At 39.7% G+C, this 24981-nt stretch overlaps 1 protein-coding gene across 4 annotated transcripts in view; it reads right to left on the reverse strand.

The window, feature by feature from the left end:
- Nr6a1 (nuclear receptor subfamily 6 group A member 1) overlaps positions 1-24981 on the reverse strand; it is a 183474-nt gene that overhangs the window by 42402 nt on the left and 116091 nt on the right. The window contains exon 1 of one of the 4 annotated variants that reach the window (XM_031370122.1): positions 15231-15325. The exons of the other annotated variants lie outside the window; for them this stretch is intronic. Coding sequence (XP_031225982.1) covers positions 15231-15246 — 16 coding nt within the window. The 5' untranslated portion in view covers positions 15247-15325. Of the gene's footprint in view, positions 1-15230; positions 15326-24981 lie in introns of those variants that run through there. 4 annotated transcript variants of the gene reach the window in all.

The following is a 24981-nucleotide window of genomic DNA, read 5'->3' on the forward strand; positions in this document are numbered from 1 at the left end:
AAGAGCACTGTCTGCTCTTCCAGAGGACCCAGGTTCAATTGTCAGCATGCACATAGTAGCTCACAAACACCTGTATCTCTAGTTCCAGGGATCCAAAGCCCCTTTCTGACCTCCTTGGGCATCAGGCACATACATACATACATACATACATACACACACACACACACACACACACACACACACACACACACACAGGCTAAACACTCCCTTACACACAAACACACAAATTATGATAATGATGATGTTGTTGTTGTTTGGCCAAGGAAGTCATTAAGAAATATATACTGTAGGTTTTCATTTTATTAAGTTTAAAAAAAATGGTAAAGAAGAAAGTTATATAGTATGAAGAGTAGGGACTGCTGGAATACCTTTAGATTCTGGAAATGTTCTATTTCTTGACCTGGGTTGGTGCTTGTTTTATAAATTGTACAACTATACTGCATTTCACACACTTTTCTCTTGAGTGTTCATATGTTACAATAAAAGTCAAAGCAAAAAATGAAATACTCCAGGAATGGAAATAAAAAATCAGCAATGTTGGGCTGGTGAGATGGCTCAGTGGGGAAGAGCACCGACTGCTCTTCGGAGGGTCGTGAGTTCAAATCCCAGCAACCACATGGTGGCTCACAACCACCCATAATGAGATCTGATGCCCTCTTCTGATGCATCTGAAGACAACTATAGTGTGCTTACATATAATAAATAAATCTTTAAAAAAAAAATCAGCAATGTCAAAAGGTGCACATAATCGATGAAACTGCATCAGATATTAACACCAAGCACGGAGATCTTTAGGTGATTAGGCTAGAAAACTAGTTTAGAATGAATTGCAATCTACAGTTTCTGCTGAGAGAGGACCATAGTCAAAGCAGCGTCCTGAGGGTTACTAATCCCATTGCGATGTGTAAGATACAAAAGAGGGGGAAAGGAGGTGTCACAGACACCCAGATAGCAAGATGTTAAAGGATGGCTGAGTTGCAAAGAAACGAAAGGTAAGCCAGCCAGGAAGGGTTGTCAACTGACTGGACAGCCAAGAAGAAATGGGGGAAAAGAAGGCAAGAAAATGTCTGCTGTGAACTCTACACCAAGGCTATGAGAAACATGAATTAATTAGCAACAAAGTAGTACTTAAAACAAAAACTGAGCAAGGGGCACAGCAAAATGTTTGGTTTAAAAGAGGGTGGCATTTAGGAGACAAAGGCTAGGCCCAAATGAAGGATATGGGAGTCACCGACATTTAAAGAGCTAAGGTCACAGATCAGAACCACCACCAGGGCAGAAGGCTGGAGGAGATACAGCAACGGGCTACTCAGGGAAAGGTACGGAGCGGGAAGTCAAATGAGATGGCAGTTTCTATAGAAGAAAAGACTATACATCCATGATTACTACAAAAATAAATAAAAGAGCTTTACAAGGGGCTGGAGAGATGGCTCAGAGGTTAAGAGCATTGTTCTTCCAGAGGTCCTGAGTTGAATTTTCTAGCAACCACATGGTGACTCACAACCATTTATACTGGGATCTGATGCTCTTTCTGGTGTGTAGGCATACATGTAGGCAAATACTGTATAATAAATAAACAAATCTTAAAATCCCAACTACTTATAAGTTGCAATCCATATAAAGACTGATAGAGTGCTGGGAGAGGGCTCAGTCAAAAAAATGCCTGCCATATGGCATGACAGCTTGAATTTAGAGCCCTAACACCAACAGTCTGTGAGCCCCCAGGACTGCATGCAGGAAAGGAAGGCTGGTGGGACTTAGGAGATAACTGGCCAACCAGTCAACAAGCCCTGGCTCCTAGAAGAACAAGGCAGACAGAAATAGACAAAGACTCCAATGTCAGCCTCCAGCATCCACATGTTCCCTCACACACGGGTACATACATGTACAAACACATAAACAGGTGCACACACATGTACTTGCACGTGTACATGCCCTTGCAAGCATACACCATGCATATTTACATGTATATAAGAGTGTCAGATAACACGTTGTTAGAAGCAGCAATACATTCAAGCAGATTGCTTTTAATGTATATTTAAACTAGGAAATATTTAAAGAAGATAAACATAGAAACAAAAGCTTTCAAGAGAAGAATGATCAACTCCTCAGTACCAAGTGGGATATGTGGAATAAAATGTAATTTGGATGTATTTAATAAGGTCAATTGTGCCTTAAGAGTAAAATCAATTAATTTTAAAAGTTATTCTTTTTTTTTTTTAAAGATTTATTTCATGTATGTGAGTTCACTGTTGCTGTCTTCAGACACACCAGAAGAGGGCATCAGATCCCCATTACAGATGGTTGGGAGCCACCATGTGGTTTCTGGAAACCGAACTCAGGACCTTTGGAAGAGCAGTCAGTGCTCTTAACCACTGAGCCATCTCTCCAGCCCTGAAAGTTATTCTTATGTTTGCTACTTTTACGTTTTTAAAAAACTGACTCGTGGGCTAGAGAGATGGCTGATGAGCATGCCAAGACAGCTGCATGTAGCTTACTTACACTAAAATAAACTTCAGGAGTGATTAAAAAAATGTGAAAAAAAGAACTAACTACATACTGTCCTACCAACCAATAAACAGGCATCCAAATGAGCAATACACTCACTTATAATGTGGCTGAGTACAGGCTCAGGCCTCTCATTCTTTCTCTAAGCCCTGCTGTTACTAGATACCATCCCAAGCCCCAAAGACATTTTACCCATTTCGTAGGCTCAGGTTACACAAATTACAACTTGGAAACTGATTTTTATCAGACCCTGTTATTCCAGCTGTGATGAAGGCCAGACTTAGGAAACAGACAGTACAGCTGCTCACTTGACCAAAATTATATTAAGAACCAAAGCAAATGGAACACACCTAGCTCAAGAGTTGTCAAAGCAAAAGGAATCTGTTTTACCTAAATTACCAGTTCTAACTTCTAGATCTGCTGCCCGTTTTAAGGACTGAATCCAGTTTCCTAGGTTGCCATTGCCTAAAATAAAGCTTCAAGGTGGTACAACAGAATTGAAACTCAAATTCTTATTTAGAAGTAGGGCTTCGTCTCTATTTGCATGCCACTCCTTCTCCATTTATACTGTAAAAATCAATTTCAAGAGGCCATTTACTGAGTTCTTCAGAAGACCTTTTCAAACACTCACATCACCTGAGTGAAAACAAGCAAGCGTCCCATAAAACAGGTGTGGGCTGACAGAAGATGAATGCCAGTGCTCCGGGGCTCAGCAGCTGATTAGAGCTCACAACATGTTATTATGTATTCATGGAGTATTAGAGACTGATGGTTGCTAACATAAGGAAATGATACATGTTTAAGGAAATGGAATGCGAATTACCCTAAATCTGATCACTATACATCCTATACATGTGTGGAATTATCACACTATACACCAAAAATATGCAAGTTTTTAAAGATTTCTTTTTTTGATATAGGGCTTTGCTATGTAGCCCAGGCTGGCCCTAAATTTGTTACTTGAGTCACAGGCATGCATCACAATGAACAGCACAAAAAAATATGCGTGGACTAAACGTTTGGGACTTGTTTTTAATGACTGATAAATCGAAAATGGAAAAAAGGTAAAAGAAAAGCTGACTGAGCCGGGCAGTGGTGGCGCATGACTGTAATCCTAGCACTTGGGAGGCAGATAGGTGGATTTCTGAGTTCAAGGCCAGCCTGGTCTACAGAGTGAGTTCCAGGACAGCCAGGGCTATACAGAGAAACCCTGTTTCAAAAAAAACCAGAAAAGCTGACTGATGCTATTAACTACTTAGACCTAAAAGTAAAAGTGAAATGAGTCATAGATTACAACTGGCTAACGCTATCATAATCCAAACAGAAGGTGACCCATTTACTCAAAGTCCCAAAGGAAAACAGAGGCAAGCAAAATCTAGATTATAGTAGCTGCTTCCCTCCTGTGCTCTGTGTGCTAGGGTCTTTGAATCAGGCATCGGCTGCCTAGGTGTGAAGAGACTATCTTCATGTTTATCTAGGTTTAGGTCTCCAGTTGAGAAAAGGCCTTGTGAACCTGCTGTTTGTTCTACTTGGATTTTCACTGAGAACTTTAAGGATTTCTTGTTCACCTATATTATTGAAAAATATTGAATCTGGTGAAAAAATATAAAATCCTCTTTAAAAAAAAAAGACATACTCATATTTCATTAACTTATAGCATGAGCACATGCACTGTAACTAAACATTTTTGAATATTATAAATACTTTTGAAGTTAGAAATATAAAGTTAACATTGATTCACTATTAAATAACTAGTGTTTCTTGATTCTAAACATCTTAAATTTATTTACTGAGTCAATACTTCAGTGGGCAGAGAGAAGTGGTGGTGTGAGACAGAAGGAAATTACTCTGAGTACGACAGGGACAAAATCTTGGGATACAAGTGTGCTGCTAGCACAGACAAAAGCTTGCTGGCTATAGCTGTAGTTTAGGAGTTGGCTGTTTGAGGTAGATGAAGATGAGGAGGTGGGCTAAGAACATTAAACTGTGATTCAAATCAGTATGGAAAGTCCTGTCAGGAGACTTGGCATGGTGAGATGGACAGACAGCAGCTTCTGTAGCATAGGCCTTCTGAGTCGTCTGTTTAGTTTACACCACCCCTCCATTCTTTGGTTCTTTGAGAAAGGTCCATTGCTTCTTTGTAAGACACTCAGTTTACATTGTAGACAAGTGAGCAGAGACAGTTATGGTTACTGCTGCTTGAACTGGAAAAGGATACATTAAAATTCTCTGGCCCAGGTAGGGCAGTGGTGGCACAGGCCTTTAATCCCAGCACTTGGGAGGCAGAGGCAGGCGGATTTCTGAGTTTGAGGCCAGCCTGGTCTACAGAGTGAGTTCCAGGTCAGCCAGGGCTACACAGAGAAACCCTGTCTCAAAAAACAAAAACAAAAACAAAACAAAACAAAACAAATCTCTGGCCCCGAGATTTTGAACTGTAGACAAAGTTTCACTAGCTTCTTATGAGACTGGGTCTGCTTTAGAAAACCATGCTTGGCTGTGTAGAAGTAATAATGATCCCAGGCAGGGAATAAAGTAAGGCAAAGGTGCTCTACCATATACTGCTTCAGAGAGCCTGAAAGTGGTTGCTGTGTTTCCTTATGTCCTGTGCTCTGTGGCAGTTTTCTTCCAGCAACTTTCACTCAGGGCTTGAGTTAACTAAACCTTATCACAATTTTTCTTACATTCACCATAAATTCCACTATAACAAACTTTCAAGAAATCCTACCTATATCTAGAGGTCAAAAAGAATATGGAGAGACAGAGAGATGAGTACTTTATCAGGAAGGGAAAACACTGATAACACAATATTGGGGGAATCACAGAAAAAAAGAGTTGTACAAAATAAGGGGTAGCACAGAGAAACTAGACAGAGCAAGGCAAGGGACAGAGCTGGAAATGGTGTTAGATCTGGAGGGCAGGAACTCACTGTGTGATTAAACTGAGCACGGTGGCACATGCCTTTAATTCCAGCACTTCGAAGGCAGATGCTGGTGGATCTCAGTGAGTTCCAGGTCAGACTGGTATACAGAGAGAGTTCCAGACCAGCCAAGGCTACACAGAGAAACCCTGTCTTGAAAATAAACAAACAAACAGACAAAACATATAGCATGAAGTTTTCAAGTAAAAGCAAGGAAGAGTTCAGTAATGGTCAAAGCTGTGCTATAATGTGAAGCATCGAGAGTCTCATATACAAAATTATACTAGCATTCATTACTTTCTAAAAGCAAGGTACAGACAAACTGGAGACCCAGGAAGCAATAGGAAGAGTATTATGGATATTACATAAGTGGTAGTCTTTTCTGGGGACTGAGCTGCTCCCTAAGTTCTAAGCATTAGACAGCATGAAACACTATAGGCAGTTGTTTCCTCAAGGAATGGGCATGAGAAAGCACCAAAGTAAGCTCCAAAGGATATTGATAGTATTGTTCTGGCATGAGAAAAGCCAAATACATGATATGAAATCTAAATGTCTTTGCAATTTACTTGTTTGTAGTTCTGAAATGTTCACAGCCACAAATAGTGCTAAAATTTCTGGATCCCCCAATCCACAGGTAATAAATCTGCAAACAATAAAATAAACAAGTAGAAAACCTTGTCCATCTGAAGGGCGCCATGGAAGCTGCAATTTCTCTTGAAGGGTAGTATTTCTGCTCTCTGGTGCTTAAAGGGGCACCAGAAGCCCATTTACTCCAATCTAAGTAACACATGCTATATCTAAATGAAGCACTATTACTTTATCATTATCGCTCTAACTGAACACTAACACGTATTATTTGTATTCTCATGCTGCTGCCAAGGTCTGACCATCTGAGCTCAATCCTAGGGACCCCACACGTGGGTGGAAGAAGAGAACTAACTCCCACAATGCTGTCCTCTAACTTCCACACCAGTGGCATATGCACACAAATAAACAAATACATTAAAAGACTTTAAGTGACTGGTGAACTACACATTTAGGGAGTGTTGAAGTGGTGTTGCCATGTTGCAGGATTTTCCCTGTCCAATCACATTAGGGCAGGATTAAACATGAGAAGGAAGGCAGAGCGAGGAGTTGAGGAGACAGAGAGAGGTCTGAAGAGGAGAGGGAGAACCAGAATGGAGGCTGACGTGGTGTTATCAAAAGGTTAGAATAATTGTGTTATTTATCATTATCATTTGGCTCTGAAATTATTGTATTGACATCTTGTAAATTGTGTTATTACTGATATATAAATCTGATTGGCTAATTAAGCATTAAGAGTCTTGATTCTACCCGGTTAATTAGGTGTTGAGATAGCTAACCAGGAGTGCATGGTGCATTGCATGAAAGCGAGAGATACTTAGGGGGTGAGGGAGTCCCATCCTAGAGATGGAACCATGTGGCCTAGCAGGGCTGGTAAGCTGTCAGACGAACCCCTGGAGGAGGGGCTAGCTCTAGTTATCTCCCCCCCCCCCCCCCCCCCCCCCCCCCCCCGCAACATGGATTCAGGGACTCAAGAAAGAGCCTTTGGTTCTCACAGAGCAGTGAAATTGGAAGACAAAATGTGTGACAGTGTGCTCATGTTCAAACAGCAATTTGTGGGCTCGGTGATGAATGAAAACAGACTCTAAGGTTTATTCTTGTGATATGGAAAAAATTATAAAAACTCATTTTGGTAAATAGGGTGAGAATGTTAAAAAAATGTGTGGTTACATTCAGGATCTATTATATCAAATCTAGTCAGAATTCTAGAGAAAGTGACAGTGATGGTTAATCTTGAGTGTCAATATGTACAGCAGACCTCTGTATGTGTCTATGACTTTTTCTCCAGAGAAGATTAACCAAGAGAATGGCACATCCTAAATATGGGCAACACTATCTTACCAGCTGGAGAATTCAGATGGAATAGAAGGAAAATGGAGAGAGCGCCATATGGACAGACATCCTCTCTCCTAGATGCCATGTGAACTACTGGGCTCTACCACAGCCTTCCAGAAAGGATGTACTACAGCTGAAACTGTGGACTAGAACAAATCCTTCCTCCTTCAAGCTGTATGTCATATACTTGCTCATAGTAACTCTAAAGTCTTATGACTCCTCTTAGTGAGATAGTGTGGCAGCTACACTCTACACATTCCTAAAATACATGGCTTCACTTAAAGCAGATCTCAGAAGGGACCTAGGGAGTTGATTACCAAGTTCTGGGCATAGATTCAAGGGCTCTGTGTTGGCCCACTCATTTGTTACTTGGAGTTCTTATAAACTGTGTGCTTTTTAACAAAATTACATTTCATTTATTTATTTTATGTATGTTTATACCTACTTGTGAGGAGATCAGAAGATAATTTTGGGAGTCAGCCTTCCTTTCACAATGTGGATCTGGAGGACTTAACTCAGGTTATACAGCTTGGCATCAGATGCCTCTACCCACTGAGCTATCTTGCCAAACAGTGTGCTTTCATTAAAAGATAGAAACTACACTGTTCATTAACTCAAATGGTATTTTCTGGTGATCATTTTGCGTTTGGTTTGGGGTTAAGTATTAGGAGTACAGAAAAAAAAATCCCTCTATGTCCTGTGATACACTCTAGTAGAGCAAATAGTTCCAAACATTTCCAAGGAGAGCAAAGTGCTCTAAAAAATGTACTCTAAAAGTAATCTAAAGTACTCTGTTATAATTTTAAGTACTCTAAAAAATGTAAATTAGACATTAGACAGAGAAATTAAACACAAATCTTTTTTTGTTTGTTTGTTTTTGTTTTTCGAGACAGGGTTTCTCTGACTAGCCCTGGCTGTCCTGGAACTCACTCTGTAGACCAGGCTGGCCTCAAACTCAGAAATCCGCCTGCCTCTGCCTCCCAAGTGCTGGGATTAAAGGCACATGCCACCACTGCTCGGCTAAACACAAATCTTAAGGCTCCTTCAGCACATATATGATGAAAGCCATTATCTATTTGTTTATTTATTCATTTATTCATCTACCCAATTATCCATCCATCCATCCATCCATCCATCCATTTTCTGTTTTGTTGAAACAGGATTTCTCTGTATAGCACTGTTGAATACTACCAGCTCTCTGGGCTGCACAGGCCTCCCTGCCCCACCCAGTCTGATAAAACAGAAAGACTGGGATACAAGGCTAAGCAAGGTTATGTCATTACAGGATTCATTTTTTTTTGAGGTTATCCTCATTGATCCATTCTATAAAGCTATCAGAAGAAATCCTGACATTCAGTGGATCACCAAACCAGTTCACAAGCACAGAGAGATGTATGGGCTGACATCTGCTGGCCAAAAGAGCTGCGGCCTTGGAAAAGGCCACAAGTTCCACCACATTATTGGTGGCTCTCACTGTGCAGCCTGGAGAAGGCACAAGACTTACTCTCCAGCTCCACCATTACCTCTAATACACGTAATATTTGTAAAATGTATATCCAATAAACAATTCAGGACAGTAAAAGAAAGTATTGACATTTGAAAAGTAGGTTTATAGTCTAAAGTCAATGCCATAATTTATAGTTATGACAGATATTTATGTGCTATTCTTCTACTCATACAGTCACCCCATTCAACAGCTCTTTTACAGTCATTTATGTGTATGAATGGGTGTTTTGCCTGTATGCTTATCAGTGTACCATACAGTGCCAATGGAGGTCAAGAAAAGGTGTTTGATCTCATAAAACTAGAGGGACAGGTTGCTAAGGGGTACTTTACGGGTCCTGAGAACCAAAGCTGGGTCCTCTACAAGGACACAGGTGCTCTTAACCACTGAGCCACTTTCTCTAGCCTCACAGTATTTTAAAATCACTATGTTTGTGAAATTTATATTCCTGGTATAAGGAAGGGTTAATATTTGCTATATTACTTATCAAAGTATATAAAGAAATAATAAGAATTAAAATGTTGCTGGGAGGTTGTGGCACACACCTTTTCTTTAGTCCCAGCACTTGGGAAGCAGAGGCAGGCAGATTTCTGTGAGTTTGGGAACAGCCTGACTGCACAGTGAGTTACAGGACAGCCAGGGCAGAAAAACCCAGTCTCAAAAAACAAACAAGCAAGCAAACAAACAAACAAAGAATTAAAATATCTTCTTCCCTGTCTTCTGTGCTATTCACACATTCAATGCACTGTTTAGTGAGTTTGTTATTAAAATTTCATCCACATATGTAACTAAACATCATGTATATAGGTACATGTATTATAGATTTTTAAAAGTTTTTCTTTTTAAAATTTTTAATTATGTGAATACTGTGTGAGTGCTGGAGCCTATGAAGGATAGAAGTATCAAATCTCCTGCAGTTGGAGTTACAGGGAGTTGTGGGCTCCTACATGGTGCTGGGAACCAAATCTGAATCCTCTGCAAGAGTAACAAGCATTCTTAACTTTTGGACCATCTGTAGCACAATATATGTTATAAAAATTAAAAAACAGAAACAACATCACATCATTCTATAGTTGTCCTCACTTTCCTTTGGCTATCTTCCGATGATACAGTTAAGTGACTCCCTGTTATTCACTGTCTGCATATGATAGTTTATTATATAGGTGTGTGTTATAAATCTATTCACAACTTTTCACTGTTCATAACTTTTGTTTTGTTTTGTTTTGTTTTTTGAGACAGGGTTTCTCTGTGTAGCCCTGGCAGTCAGTCCTGGAACTCACTCTGTAGACCAGGCAGGCCTCAAAGTCAGAAATCCACCTGCCTCTGCCTCCCGAGTGCTGGGATTAAAGGCATGCGCTACCAGTGCCCATCATCTCTCCACTGTCTTAAGGTTAACTCCAAAATTTTCTTTCTCCTCTAATAAACACAAAAGGTTCTAGCAGAGAAACGGCTCAAGGAATTTGCAGGTATCCACTCAATTTTCACTAGCACAGTGCTTGGTCTGAAGAGTGTTCTGCAGCCTGTCTCACTGGTCTTACAACATTTCAAGGCTGCATTTCTAAAGCACTGATTATTGCCTTCTGAACTGATAGTTGCTGCAGACTTTTCCCTTGAGGTATAATAAACAGCATGAGCCACAGGCTTACCTAAGAACTCTTTCCTAATCTTTCTATATTTGCTACTCTTTGAAAATCATGTCCATTTCAAGCTATATTAAACATGTCACGGGCACTCTCAAAGACACTATTTAGTGTCCCTAGCAGTTTGCCTAGGATAGGTATTACTATCCCCTATTGGATATAAATGAAACTGTGGCCCATATACTCAAATGATTTGGCCAAGTAACAGAATCAGGCTGATGAAATTCATTCCCCAGTACCAGAGAAAACCAGAAGCAAGGTACTAGATGTAGTCAAAGTATGAGCCATCTAGGCAGCAGGGGGCTAGCCTTTATCACACCAATCAAGGGATCCACTAAGGGGTAAGAGAAATAGCAGCAGATTGGGGTTTTGTTTTGATGGCTTAAAAATCCTACCAGAATGGCAACTACCCCTCCTGAAAAGTCTGAGAGAGCCATCAGCCTGGTAACTCCAGACTTCTCCCTGCTTCTCACCCTGATGAACGAAAGGCCCTTGGATCACAGTGTGAACATCAAGACCCTGTTAGAGTAAGCAATTACTTTTACATTTTTCAGGATTTTCAAAATATGTAAACCAGCTGGGCATTGGAATATCCTCAAACTCTCAACTCTGACATATACAGGTACCTTTTCTTTTCATAAATATGGTATTCTTACCCAAGCTTTAGAAAAATAATTTTTGTACTACTAAAAAAAATTTGAGATGTGCATGTTTTTCAATTGCTTCAACAAACTACTGAGGCATGTAGAAAGAAGAATCCTGCAAAAAAATTTTTTTAATTCCTTGGATTAAAAAGAAATCTCAGTAGCAAGGTGACACAAGAATGCCCTTTAAAAGATTGGTGTTGGACGCTGGGCAGTGGTAGCGCACGCCTTTAATTCCAGCACTTGGGAGGCAGAGGCAGGTGGATTTCTGAGTTGGAGGCCAGCCTGGTCTACAGAGTGAGTTCCAGGACAGCCAGGGCTAGTCAGAGAAACCCTGTCTCAAAACAAAACAAACAACATACACAAATAAACAACAACAAAAGATTGGTGGTGGAGGGATTGTTTAGTTTTCATACTAGTTTCTCTAATATTCTTTTTTCTTCCACCTGTAAATCAGACACGATCACAGTGATGCCTGTGTGTGGAAATGACAAAGCAACGAGTTCAAAACCCAAACTCATCTTGAACCCTGAAGACTTTTATGGCTTTTCCTTCACTAGACCCTTCCCTAATACATATTAAAGACCACATTGTTCAAAGAGATTTCATATCCCATCATTTTTTTTTTGGTTTGTTTTTCGAGACAGGGTTACTCTGTATAGCCTTGGCTGTCCTGGATCTCACTCTGTAGACCAGGCTGGCCTCAAACTCAGAAATCCGCCTGCCTCTGCCTCCCAAGTGCTGGGATTAAAGGCCTGGGCCACCACCTCCCAGCTTCATATCCCATTTTAATACAATGTATATGGTAATTAAACTTCAAGTTTTTTGTTAAGTATATTCTTTTAAGTTTTAGTATAGAGTTACAACATATCTGAGATGGAGAAAAAATGCTACCAGGCAGGCTCTAGTTGCAGTAATTAAATCAGAATTTATTTTCATACATTTTTCTTCAACAAAAGGATATGGACGAAAAGGGTGTTAAATATATGTATCTAAAAGATCCATGAAATGTCTAAGCATTTGCCCCAATTATCCAAAATAAATCAGATCTTATTTCAAGCCTAAATAAATTGAACTTGCTGTTAATTTCAAATGCAGGTTTTCTCCCTCCCACTTCTTATTCCATTTGTATGTTTGCAAGTCACATTATACACCCCCAGCTGTTTTATTCATATATTCCTATAAGATTTCAAGGAAGAATAGTTAGAGGCTATTTTTAATTCCATTTTTCTCAGTTCTTACCACTAATTGTTACCTATACTTTGAAGGGTTAGTGGTAAAGAGACAGTAACTACTCTTTCAGCATCACTTGTTCAACTGCCGAAAACTGCATACTAAAATAGCCACTGAAGTAGCCCTTGGTCCTCTGGGAAAGTTGCCACAAAATAGGGACCTTACAGTTGGGTTTAGGAAAAGAAGCCTGGGGGGTGAAAATCTTCACTGGAGCAAAGAAAGACAAACCCTTAGATCTCTAAAACTATAATTTAATTGGCAGAACTGCTCTTTCTCCAACTTGGACATTTTTGTCTAACATTTGTACAATACACTAAAATATAACATGATTTTATAGCAACAGTGTGTTTTAAGATAAATCCTATGATCTTTGCACATTTCTTAGACTACAAACCTGGGTCTAAATAGCCTCCAAATTATTCTCCAAGAGCATCTGTGTAGTTCAATTCAAGTTTCAAGAGCCAATACAGGTTGTTGGGGGAGGGATTTCACACGTGCTACACAAATCCCAACAAATCTTGCTGTCGTCCCCCCTCCACCCCATTCTCTCATTGATGGAAAATCAGTAAGTAAAGCAAATGTTGGAAGAAAAAACGGGCGGAAAGGAAGACAAAATAGCAATTCCAAATCCTTAGTGTTGAGACACACATAACCTCCTCCAAACGCTCTTGCTTTCCAGTTCCACGCAGTGTCAGCATGAGGACAAAAGGCATTTAAAACTCAATCTGGAGTGGTTTCTAACAGGAGTTGCCCAGCTCTACAAGTTGGAGAATGGGAACAAACATTCCCAAATGTTGAAAGGTACTTATTTTTCCTCTTTTAAGGAGCAATCCAGTTTTCACGGGAAATTCATTTTGTAGCATTGTTTTGATTTTAGGTGGCTGTCCTGCTAGCCAGGCTGTTCACAAGAGCTGCATCTATCTTGAAGTGTGCACAATAGCTTCTCTTGCGGCTCTCTCTTCCTCTGTTATTGATCCTTACAGATGCTCCAAGACCCTTCCCCCACCTTTCTCCAAATCCCAACCCCCCATTCTGAAAGATAGCTTAAGAAATAAGACTTCCTGCCTAGCGACTGGCAGGGCTGAAAGACCAGATTGTATGACTCCACAGATCAGGCTGGCCACAGAGAAGGCTTGAATAGAGTTAACCCTCTGTGAACTAAAACAAAACATTTGCATGCCCAGCTGTGACAAAGGTTAATTTAAATGGACAAGGGCCCAATATCTAAAACCAAGCCACACTTTTTTTTTTTTACAGTAACATTTTCACTGACTTTTGTAAGCAGTCAATTTTGCCTTTTAAGCTTCCAAAGACCTCATTCAGCTGTGATAATTAATTTTGCTTTCTAGCATTTGGCATGAAAATTAGAGTGAAACAATACACTTTCTTGCATTGTACGTGCTCTCCTTTTACTGCCCTAAGTTATTTTCTGCCACTGAATGGCTAAGAAAAATTGAAGTTTTAGAACTTTTATACACTTTGGGAGAATTATCCAGGCATCAGGAATTAGTAGACTACACATATCTATGAGACTCAAATTGGCTAGGGGAAAAAAAAAATCTCTCAAGCCCTAAATTTTTCACAACTGTCCCTTTCAAATTCATGTATCCACTGCTGTCCCTAACTCAAATTTAGGTAACTACCTCTAGTTATCCCTAACCTATCTAATGAATCCCAAGAAAATTTTAGTTCTTAAACTATTCCTTTCTATAGAATATGAATATAAAGAATTACTGTGTATATTAAGAGAAAAAGGAATCTATTTATGATAAAGGTACAGATCTTATATATAATTGATAATTTCTGCACTACTTTGTTTCTACTAACTTACAAAACTGAGCAATGCAGTAATACTGACATCTAATGTATATAAGGAAGGAGAGCAACAATATTATAAAGAACACTACTCTAAGTAGAAGGCTCACTTCCCTGGTTCATGCATCCCCCCAGAGTGATCACAAACCTGCAAAGCTGCCTATGACAGATGTTAGCCATGCTGAAAGGGGCTGGGGAAGCTATCCCAGGGACAATTTCATGGGGTACTAGAATTTATCAATTGCTTCAAAGACTTAAGAGCTTTTTTCACTTGATAATGTCTGCCAATAAGGAATCAAACTATTAGATTCTACATTATCAACATAACATCATTAATGCTAAAACTCATTTTTACACTGTTTGATAGCTGTTTTGTTCTTTCCTGGCCCAAATAATAATGTGGGATTCTGGAGTTTCTCACATAAGCAGGAGTTTATCCCATATAAACAAGTTCTAATAATATCTATCTAGTTGTTTACAGTCACACAGGAAAAAAAAAAACTTTACTCACTTAGAAACACTTAAAAGAAATTAGTAATGGCTTAGTCTTATACCCCAAACCATAAAGCTTTAAGTCCCCAGAAAGGATGAGCTACCTTATCAATGGCCTCACGACCCCAATCCTCTCTATAATTAACAGAACTAAATAAGGTTTCGGCCAATTGTAAACTGGATTAAAGAATTTAAAATATAAACAAATTCTGTCAAGAGGTAAAACCCACAATGTTTAAAGATAAAATTTACTGTGTACTGAAAGATGAAGCTTAAGATTTTTTTCAAATCAATATTAAATTCAAATCTATCACCCCTCCCTTTCCTGTTCTTTCTACAATCAATTCACCGGTTTCCCATAGCTTCTTTTCTGTATTTCACAACATTCGCAGGCAGTTCCTATAAGAAAACCTGACTGAATTCTGCCAAGATACAACAAGAAAAACAAACAAACAAACAAAAATCAAAACAAAACGCAGTTGTCTGTGAATCGCATCTAATCCTTCCAGGACTGTTTCTAAGCTTTGTGGTCCTGGCGTTAAGCAATCATCCTTTACCTTCCCATGTCTCCATTTCATGCTTCTCGGAGTCTGCTGAGAAGTTCTGCCGAAGCCATGAAGAAACTGAGATTACAGGGTAAACGCTGCTTGATGTCTACCCTTCCCACACTTGCTCAATTTCTTTCTCTAAGCCGAACTACGACCGTCATCCTCACAGGTCAGTTTACAAGCCGGTCATGTGATTACAAAGTTCAGGCTCTAAGGTCACAGTGTGCATGGAGTTGGTTTATTACCAAAGGTTATCTGAGTGGAACTGATAGACTTATTTTCCTCGTTAACAATACTGCCTCACACGCTTTCCTGAGAACCAATACAGGAACATTTAAAGTGAAATGCTCCTCTAGTTTGAAGCAGATCCTAAAAAACAACACAACACAACCCCAACAAAAACCAAAGATATTTTTGAAGAACGAAATATAAAGGGGTTCTGCTATGCAGGGTTTTTTCTTTCTTTCTTTTTCACCCTAAGTCCTAAGCTACACTAGGTCTCTAAACTCTAGATTAAAACATTTAGTGCTAAAAGCTTTGGCAATTCAGGCAAAACAATTCAGGGCAAGCGTAAGGGGTTTGCAGAGAGTAAGAGTTCTCTGGTTTTTGTCATTATAATAAATAACGACAGGCAAATTCTTTTGCTAAGGGCTCCAGGCAGGGTCCCCTTTACCTTTCGGTCTCTGGACCGGTGGATACGGGATGATACATACTTGAAAGAATGTAGGAAAAGGAAACTAGGACCTCATAATCCTTTTGAAAACAAGGTTAGAATTCCTGCCCCCAGCTGAAGGCTACATCTTTTAAAGTAGGCTTCTTGCTTCATTCCCCAAGTGCCAAAGATCTTAAGTAAGCACTTTGCTATAGCCTTCCTGATTCCTGAGCACTCTGAATAAGAAAGGGTTTGCAGAGGCAGGAAATCTGGGTCATATGCAAATGACACCTAGTCAAACACTCAGCTGACCATTCAGGTATCAGTAGAAAAGCATAAAAAGGGAACGGTACTAAATGGAAGGCCTTGACTTTGATCCCCAGCACTCCACAAAAGGTGGGGGCCTGGGGGGGGGGAAGCAGGTTCCACTGAGAAGGAGGAATAGAACTGAATTCCTAAGGATAAATGCTATATACATAACTGTAATGTGCCTCATTCTAAGAAAGTTCCCCTTTTCTCCAGCTTAGCTTAAACAAACAAACAACTGAAAGAAAGAAAGAAAGAAAGAAAGAAAGAAAGAAAGAAAGAAAGAAAGAAAGAAAGGAAGGAAGGAAGGAAGAAAGAGAAAGAAGAGAGGAAAGAAAGAAGATTCTCCTTGCGTAGTAGAGGAACTTGTCACCGGCAGCCATGTAACTGAATGATGAGTATTCATATTACCATTAAGGGTTTTCTTAACCAACAGTATGTACCAGGATTACCTTCCAAAGGCAGGCTAAGAAAAAAGACACACATTATTTAAAAAACAAGAAAAAGATGCAATTCACCTAAAATTAAGTGCTTTGCCACAGCACTCCTTATCCCCCCCAGAGACACATAGATATACAGACACAGTGGGGGAGGGGGAGCTTTACTAGTTTTCCCATCACCAAAAACAAGAGATTAAAAAGATTTTCCTTTGCCAGGCAGTAAGAGCACACACCTTTGATCCCAGCACTCCAAAGGCCCAGGCAGGTGGATTTCTTGAATTTGAGGCAGCCTTGTCTACAGAGTTAATTCCAAGACAGCCAGGGCTACATAGAGAAACCCTGTCTCTGGCTTCAGGAAAAAAAATTTTTTTTTCAGTTTCTATCAAACTTAATGGTGCTTTTGATTAATTTTACTCAAGCGGCAGTAAGGAGAATGATGGGAAAGCCTGGGGATGTCACTAATTGACAGAATGATAATTTAGCATGCACCAAGCCAGAGTCCATCCTCAGCACAGTAGAGGTGGGGGAGGATGTGGATCAAAAACCAAAGAGGGAAATGGCCATTAACCAAAAGCCATTCAATTGAAAACACTTATTTTCAAAGAGCAGTTTCTAGCTCCCTGAAGGAGATGGGCTTATCATAATTTACACCTCTGCAGGCTGAGTTCTGGAAACTCCTCTCTGTACCACAACTACAGTAGAAGAAAACGATAAACAGCCTGGCTCCTGGTGAGCAACGGAAGCAGAGAGCTTCACTCTCCTTGCTGCTGTTGCATTCTGAGGATCAGACCAAAAGCACTACATTCTAAACAAGCATGCTGCCTACTGGGTTCTGCTCCCCTTCCTCCGACTTTTTTTTTCTTTTCTTTTCTTTTTTTTTTTGAGACAGGATCTCACTATGCAGCCTTGGTTGGCCAAAACTAACTTATTTTGTAGAGGAGAATGGCATAGGCTACCATGCCTGGCCTTCCTAACAATTCTTGACACACCTATAAGCCTAAAAACAATTTAAAACATAAACTTATTTTATATTTTAATTACAATTTAAAGTTATTTTTAAAACATAATTATTTTAGGATAGGCAAGGTTTAGTTTAGATCCCAGAGCTGTCTCCATATTCTCATTTCCATAGCTTTTTGAGAACACTTTACAGGATTTTCTGGAAGACAACAAAAGAAAGGTGAACATCTGCCTCATTGCCTCTAAGATGTCAAAGATAAGCTCTGATATGAGCTAAGGCTCTGGATACTTCTGAAAAGCTACTTCGGAGAACACAAACCACTCAGGATTGTTTTAATACTGGAATTTGTGAGTAAGGAGAGGAGGGAGGGAAAAAACGAGTTGGAAACATTTTTATTTGCTAATATTAGCTTTGTAATCCAGACAAGAATAGATGGATTAAATACTACATCAGCACTGCATTTGGATCCAAATGTAGGTGGAACCTTAGCTAGTCATAAGATACTTGTTTACATTTTCATTTTATAGATGGAAAAATCAAAACCCAAAGGAAGGACAAGGGAAATCATCTAAGTAATTGAAAACAAATATCCTAATTTCTCACTTCTTTTATTACGTTATATAGCTTTAGGGTAGAGGTGAGGCCTCTCTTTAAATGACATGCTTACTGCCATTTCCCATGTGTTTGTTTATTCAAATAAAGGCTTTCAAAGAGGCCCACATATTCTAAACCGGAAGTGCATCAGTGTTATGAAAAGACTCTGTAGTTCCAGGGGCCTCAGGGTCATGGCAGTCATTTCAGTCTTGTTTTAAAGAAATGTTTGACGAATATCTGAAACAAAGTAAAAGCCATGAGACCACTCATACAGAGAGACACCTGGTAATTTCAGAAACTCAAATATAGAGAAATATTTTTAAACTTTTTAACCTTGAAAGATAAAAAGAGAAAATATAGGCCCAAAGACGCTGGTTCTCACGCATTAGACCTTTGATAGAAACCATCTCCCATGACAGCTCCCGTGGTGGTGCTCGCCTTTAATCCCAGCACTAGGGAGGCAGAGGCAGGTGGATTTCAGAGTTCAAGGCCAGCCTGGTCTACAGAGTGAGTTCCAGGACAGCCAGGGATACACAGAGAAACCCTGTCTCAAAGGAAAGAAAGAAAGAAAGAAAGAAAGAAAGAAAGAAAGAAAGAAAGAAAGAAAGAAAGAAAGAAAGAAAGGGTTTACTTCAGCTAAAGAGGAATAATGAAACCATAGTCAAATGAAGATCACACTGTCTGAGACTGCAAAGGGAAGCTCCTGACTGCAGAGAATGGGAGTGAGCACAGGAGTGATTTCCAAGTTCTACTCCTCAAATAGTACTCTGGAAAGGAGCTTTAGTGGTTTCAAAGTTGAGGTAAGCTTAGGTATTAGGACTAATACAGCACTCCAGAAATGGAGATTTCCATCCAGTTCTATAAACACACATTTTCTGCTATGAGGAAGATACAATGCTATCTATGGCGGCATGTGACCCTTGTTTTAAAAGTGCTCACACCCAAGCCTCACTTCTCCACTGCTCAGTACTAACCCATTGGTAACGAAAATACACTAAACACAGAAATGACAATACAGGGTTATGAATACTGTGACAGAGCTGGGTAAGAAAATTATTACAGAAATACAAATGAACAGGTTCAGTAGGTAAAGGCACTACTAGCTATGAGAACCCCTGTATCAGGTCCTGGCTATGTAAGCATTTTCTATTTTTACACTTACTTGATACTAGACCTTCTGCTGAAAATCTAGTTCTCGAAGTAAAAGATTTCCTACCATTATCTTCTCTCTACTATATATTATGGGTGCCCTTTTGACTAACATACACATTCTATATCCCCCATTAGGTTCCAAGTTATTTGAGACTATGCTTGTGTTTTTGATGACCATTGCAAAGGTAGTACATGACCAAAAAGGCAGTTGAAAAAAGTAAAGAGGAGTTGGTCCTGAATCCAGCAACAAGGGAAAAAGAAAGAAAATTCCTTCAAGAGCATAACCAACACCAAGAAATTTGCCTCTAGGTCATTTCTGCAAAGCCAAAACCAGTACTCTGAGTCCCAGTTCTAAGGCAAGTATATTTACCCATATTCAAATCTTTCCTCTAACTGAGGAAATGAATGTAATAAAATTGGACAACCAAGAGGACCAGTTGGTTGTAAACTGACCAGATAGTAATCCTACTATCAACAACCTCTATCAGTTACTCTTTACCAAAAATATAATCTCACAAAAGAGAAAGCAACTGAGTCTTCTCAGTCCTCTTTGGAGTAGGACTTGGCTCCAGTTAGCAAACAGATAAAGTTTTATCAAACAAGATATTTAATTCAAATCTGAGTCAAGAATACAAAACAACCAAGCACTCTCCTAGATCCTGGAGTCAAATACTGCTCCTTGGAGCCTCACGTCCAGATACTGTTTCCAGGGCATCCTCACCTAAAGTACACCTATCTTAAGCCCTCAAATATCTCTTTTCTTTAAAACTTGCTCTTTGTTTAGTGACATCAATAAGTCTCCTAAGCCAGAAACCTATGGCTCCTCCTTGGTTCCTTCTTCCTCCCTGAATACCACCAACTTCTGACCTTTTCTATCCACTCAAAAAATTAAAGAATCAACCTCTGGGAAGAGGTATGAGTAACCAATAGTAGCACAATTCAAGCATCTTTAAATACATAATAAACTGCAATACAAATGTTTAAATCTTCAGGTGAGGGTTAATAGCATAAGTCAGTGGTGCAATATCTGCCAAGTCTATGAAACTGAGTTTATTTACCAGCACCACCAAAGAGAAAAGAAAAAAAAAAATCTATGAATTAATGATGCTAGGAGTGGGGATATAGCTCAGATGGTAGAGTACTTGCCTAGCATGTATGAAGCCTCTGGGTTTGATATGTAGTACCAAATAAACCAGGCATGGTAGCTAAAAGGTTCTGTACAACTTCATGTGGTCTGGAAGAGAGGAGGAGTGAGGACAGAAAAGAAATGCTGATGGCCGGGCAGTGGTGGCACATGCCTTTAATCCCAGGACTTGGGAGGCAGAGGCAGGCGGATATCTGCGTTCGAGGCCAGCCTGGTCTACAGAGTGAGTTCCAGGATAGCCAGGGCAACACAAAGAAACCCTGTCTCAAAAAACAAAAAACAAAAACAAACAAACAAACAAAAATGCTGAAAAATTCCTCTATCATCAATGGTTAAATGTGCTTGAGAAGGTATCAACTTGAAAGTTGCTAAGTAAGGAAAAGAAGCCTTTAATCTGTCTTTTCTAGATAAATTACACTGTGTATGCTGGCTAGTTCTATGTTAACGTGGCATAAGCTACAGTCATTTTGGAAGAGGCACTCTCAATGAGAAAATGCCCCATTAAATTGGCCTGTGGGCAAGTGTGTGGTACATTTTCTTGATTGGTGATTAATGTGGAAGGCCCCAGCCCTCTGGCAGCCTTGGTGGGCTGGTTGTCCTGGGTGTACAAGGAAGCAGGCTGCACAGGCCATAAGAAGCAAACCAGTAAGCAGTGTTCCTCCACAGCCTTTGCAATAGCTTCTGTCCTGATTCCCTGAATAATAGACTATAAACTATAAGATTAAATAATTCCTTTCTGCCCCAAGTTGCTGTGGGTCATGATATTTTATCACAGTAACTGAGAAGTAATTAATATATTATGGAACAAAGGACAACAAATAAAAAAGAAAAAATTGGAGTTAGACTATTACTTTGAAATAGCACTAGGTACTGATCATCAAGATATTACAAGAATATTATAAGAATAGAGAATACAACAATTCAACGTCCTCATGGAGTATTCTCCTCAGTTCAATCTGTGAAGATGATAGTCTCTAGCCTCCATCTACTAAACTAATACAACTACAAGATTCAGCAAGACATATTCATCTACATCATAAAGAAATACCAGCAGAACCCTTCCCAACACCCAATGCTCTCAAATAGTGTGCTAGTAAGTACTGGGTGCACTATTCACTCTGCTTGATTCACCATTTTGTAGCTAGCAAGGTTAAAGAGATTATTTTAACTCTATCTGGTGTTTCAAAAAAGACCATAACTAACTTTTCTCTATGAATATTAAGTTAAGAGTGTAATCGTCAGAGACAATCTGGGACTATGTTCTCTCTAATCCATTAGTCTTCCTTAAATTCACTTTCTTTACAAATCAAAACCAAACCCCAAAACTAGGATCCAGCCATACTAGTTGAAAATACTATCCTGTATGTAAAATATTATCCTGTCACTAAGATTCTTTTACAAACTCACAAATCTAGAAACAGTTAATACTTTCTTTGTTCTTGAGCACAATGAGTCAGTTTTCCCACAAGAATCTTTGTCCCAAAGCCCATTGGAATGTTTGTTCACACATCTCTCAGAGGTAAATAAGGGGACATCCTCCTTTCTCTTGTTCCAGAATTAGTGACAATGAGTTCAACATTTAAAGCAAGTCAACATTGAACAAACCCTACTTGGTGACAAACAATGGGTTGGAAAGTCAAGATTCTCTCCTTGTAGAGATCAAGCCAGCAGGAGATACAAGGACACTTCTGAGGGGCAAAACAGTGTGTGCTCAGAGAAGAGTTGCCTGTCTCAGCTGGGATGGGAGCAGATCCTCACTGTGGTATTCACATCTAAATATATAGCTGAGTATTTAATGAATTAAAACAAAGGCTGTGTCTGGAGAGATGGCTCAGCAGTTAAGAGCACTGACTGCTCTTCCAAAGGTCCTGAGTTCATTTCTCAGCAACCACATGGTGGCTCACAACCATCTGCAATGAGATCAGATGCCCTCTTCTGGTATGTCTGAAGAGAACTACAATGTACTCACATACATAAAATAAATAAATACATCTTAAAACAAACAAACAAACAAACAAACAAAACAAAGGCTGGCCTGGCATGGCTGTGTACACCTTTAATCGAAGCATTCAGGAGGCAGAGGCAGGTAGATCTCTTTAAGTTTGAGGCCAGTCTGGTCTTCACAGCAAATCCAGGATAGCCAGGGCTGTTACACAGAGAAACCAGTCTCAAAAACAACAACAAAAACAAACCCAAAATAACCTAGAGGGGCTTCTTGGTGGAAAAGTGAACTGAACTGTGAAGCGACGCTGCTAAGCAAGCCTACTGTGTTCCAATGCTGCTAAGCAAGCCTACTGTGTTCCAATGCTCCTAAGCAAGTCTAAAAGAGCGCTTTTGCTTTCTGATAAAGTTTCTAAATAAACAAGGAAGTAAAACTCGATATCAAAAAAAAGATGTTGGGTTTCCACTGGTGACTTGAACACTACCTCCTCTGTGCCTTCTCTCAGAGATAGATTCTTGGGAGCAAACCTTTTGGAACCAAAGGCATGATCTATGCAGTCCTTTCAACTCACTCTGGGCTTTGGTGCTTAAGACAACAACAATATGGCAAACAGTGAAAGAATGTGAGGAAAGACCAATGACTTTCAGGAATTCTTTCCTTGAACTTGTCCAAGCATCTCTTCCTAATAATGCTCCTTGGGGGGAGGGGGGGAAACCCAAGCATTACTGCAGGATATGAATGTCATTTCAGCCAAAAAACAAAAACAAAAACAAAAAACAACAACAACAAAAACAAAAAACCTATCAGGGATACTGGCAAAGGAGTGCATACTCGACAGTATACAAAGTGATCTCATAGATTATCCCCTTCTCTAAGTTTCTTAACTGAGTTGCAATTCTTATCACTCTAAGAATCTGCTTGGTCGGCTGGCGAGATGGCTTAGCAGTAAGAGCACTGACTGCTCTTCCAAGGACGAGTTCAATTCCCAGCAACCACGTGATGGCTCACAACCACCTGTAATGAGATCTGACGCCCTCTTCTGGTGAGTCTGAAGACAGATACAGTGTACTGTGTATAATAACAAATAAATTAAAAAAAAAAGAATCTGCTTGGTCATGTTCTTAAAAATTACCTACTTACAATTCTTATGCTATTGGGAAGGTAAATTCTATATAATGGATCACTATCAAAACTAGTTTTCAGGCCGGGCGGTGGTGGCGCACACCTTTAATCCCAGCACTTGGGAGGCAGAGGCAGGCGAATTTCTGAGTTTGAGGCCAGCCTGGTCTACAGAGTGAGTTCCAGGACAGCCAGGGCTATACAGAGAAACCCTGTCTCAAAAAACAAAACAAAACAAAACAAAAAAACCCAACTAGTTTTTAGAATCACTGTTTAGCATCTTCTATCACAAAGTTATCACATAAGCTGGTACACTGAGAGATCATCTGTGATACTGTTTCTTAAAACCAAGTCCATCTTTAAAATGCACATACCATTTAATCCAGCAATCTGAACACTTCTAGGAATGTATATAATCTATGGAAATACTTGTATATCCAAGAGGAGAAAAGATATCATTGCAGGGGGCTGGAGATGTAGCTCCACTTAAAGAGTGCTTGCCTAGTAGGCTTGATTGCCAAGCACTGCATAAATCAGTCATGACTACTCACACCTCATATCTAACACAGAGGTAGAGGAAAGAGGATAAAGGTTGAAGGTCATCCACGGCTTCGAGGCCAGCTTGGCTACTATAAACCCTGACCCCTCTCTCCAAAAAATAATTCTTTTTAGTATTTCATATATTCTGCTTCTGCCTCCTGGGTACTGGGATTAATGGTGTGCACTGCCACGACCAGCTAAAAATTTTAAAGTGTAGGGTAGGTCAAGGCAGGTAAAGATACTTGCCACCAAACCTGATCATCTGATCTGATCTGATCCCTGGACCCACATGATGGAAGAAGAAACTGCTTCTCAAGGGTGGGTCGTCCTCTGACCTCCATATGTATATTATGGGATACATGTTACGTCCCCAAAATAAAATGTAATAAACCAAATACAAGTGTATAGAAGTATAGGGCTTGGGCATATTTCTGTCAAAGGAGTACCTACCTAGCATGCACTAGGCTCCAGGTTTGATCCCTAGCACTGCATAATTCTCATTATCCCATCATTCTTTATTCTGCCACTGAGCACATAAAATACCCTTCAAAAACACTGTAAGGTTTTTTATTTGTTTGGTTTAGTTTTTGCTCAAAGGATGGAAAGCTACTTCTTTTATAGAAGTACTCAAATGAGGAGTCTCAGGCTTCTTTCAGGGCAGTAAAAGTAAAAGAATTAATGTAGGTCTACACGCATACTAATTCTTCACCTGCATAAATTGGAGCAGAATACACAATGCCAAAAACTCAGGAGTGTTCTGAGAACAAGTTAGGATGGGTATAAGCGGATATACCATACAAATGCTATTCTGATAACAGAAACACAGCCAGCCAGAAAAGACTGTTAGGAAAAGAACAGCAGTGAGTGAGCTACTGATATAAAAGGTGACTTGTTCCCAAGTCTACAAAAA

Source organism: Mastomys coucha, unplaced genomic scaffold, assembly GCF_008632895.1.
Source record: "Mastomys coucha isolate ucsf_1 unplaced genomic scaffold, UCSF_Mcou_1 pScaffold15, whole genome shotgun sequence".
NCBI lineage: Eukaryota > Metazoa > Chordata > Mammalia > Rodentia > Muridae > Mastomys > Mastomys coucha.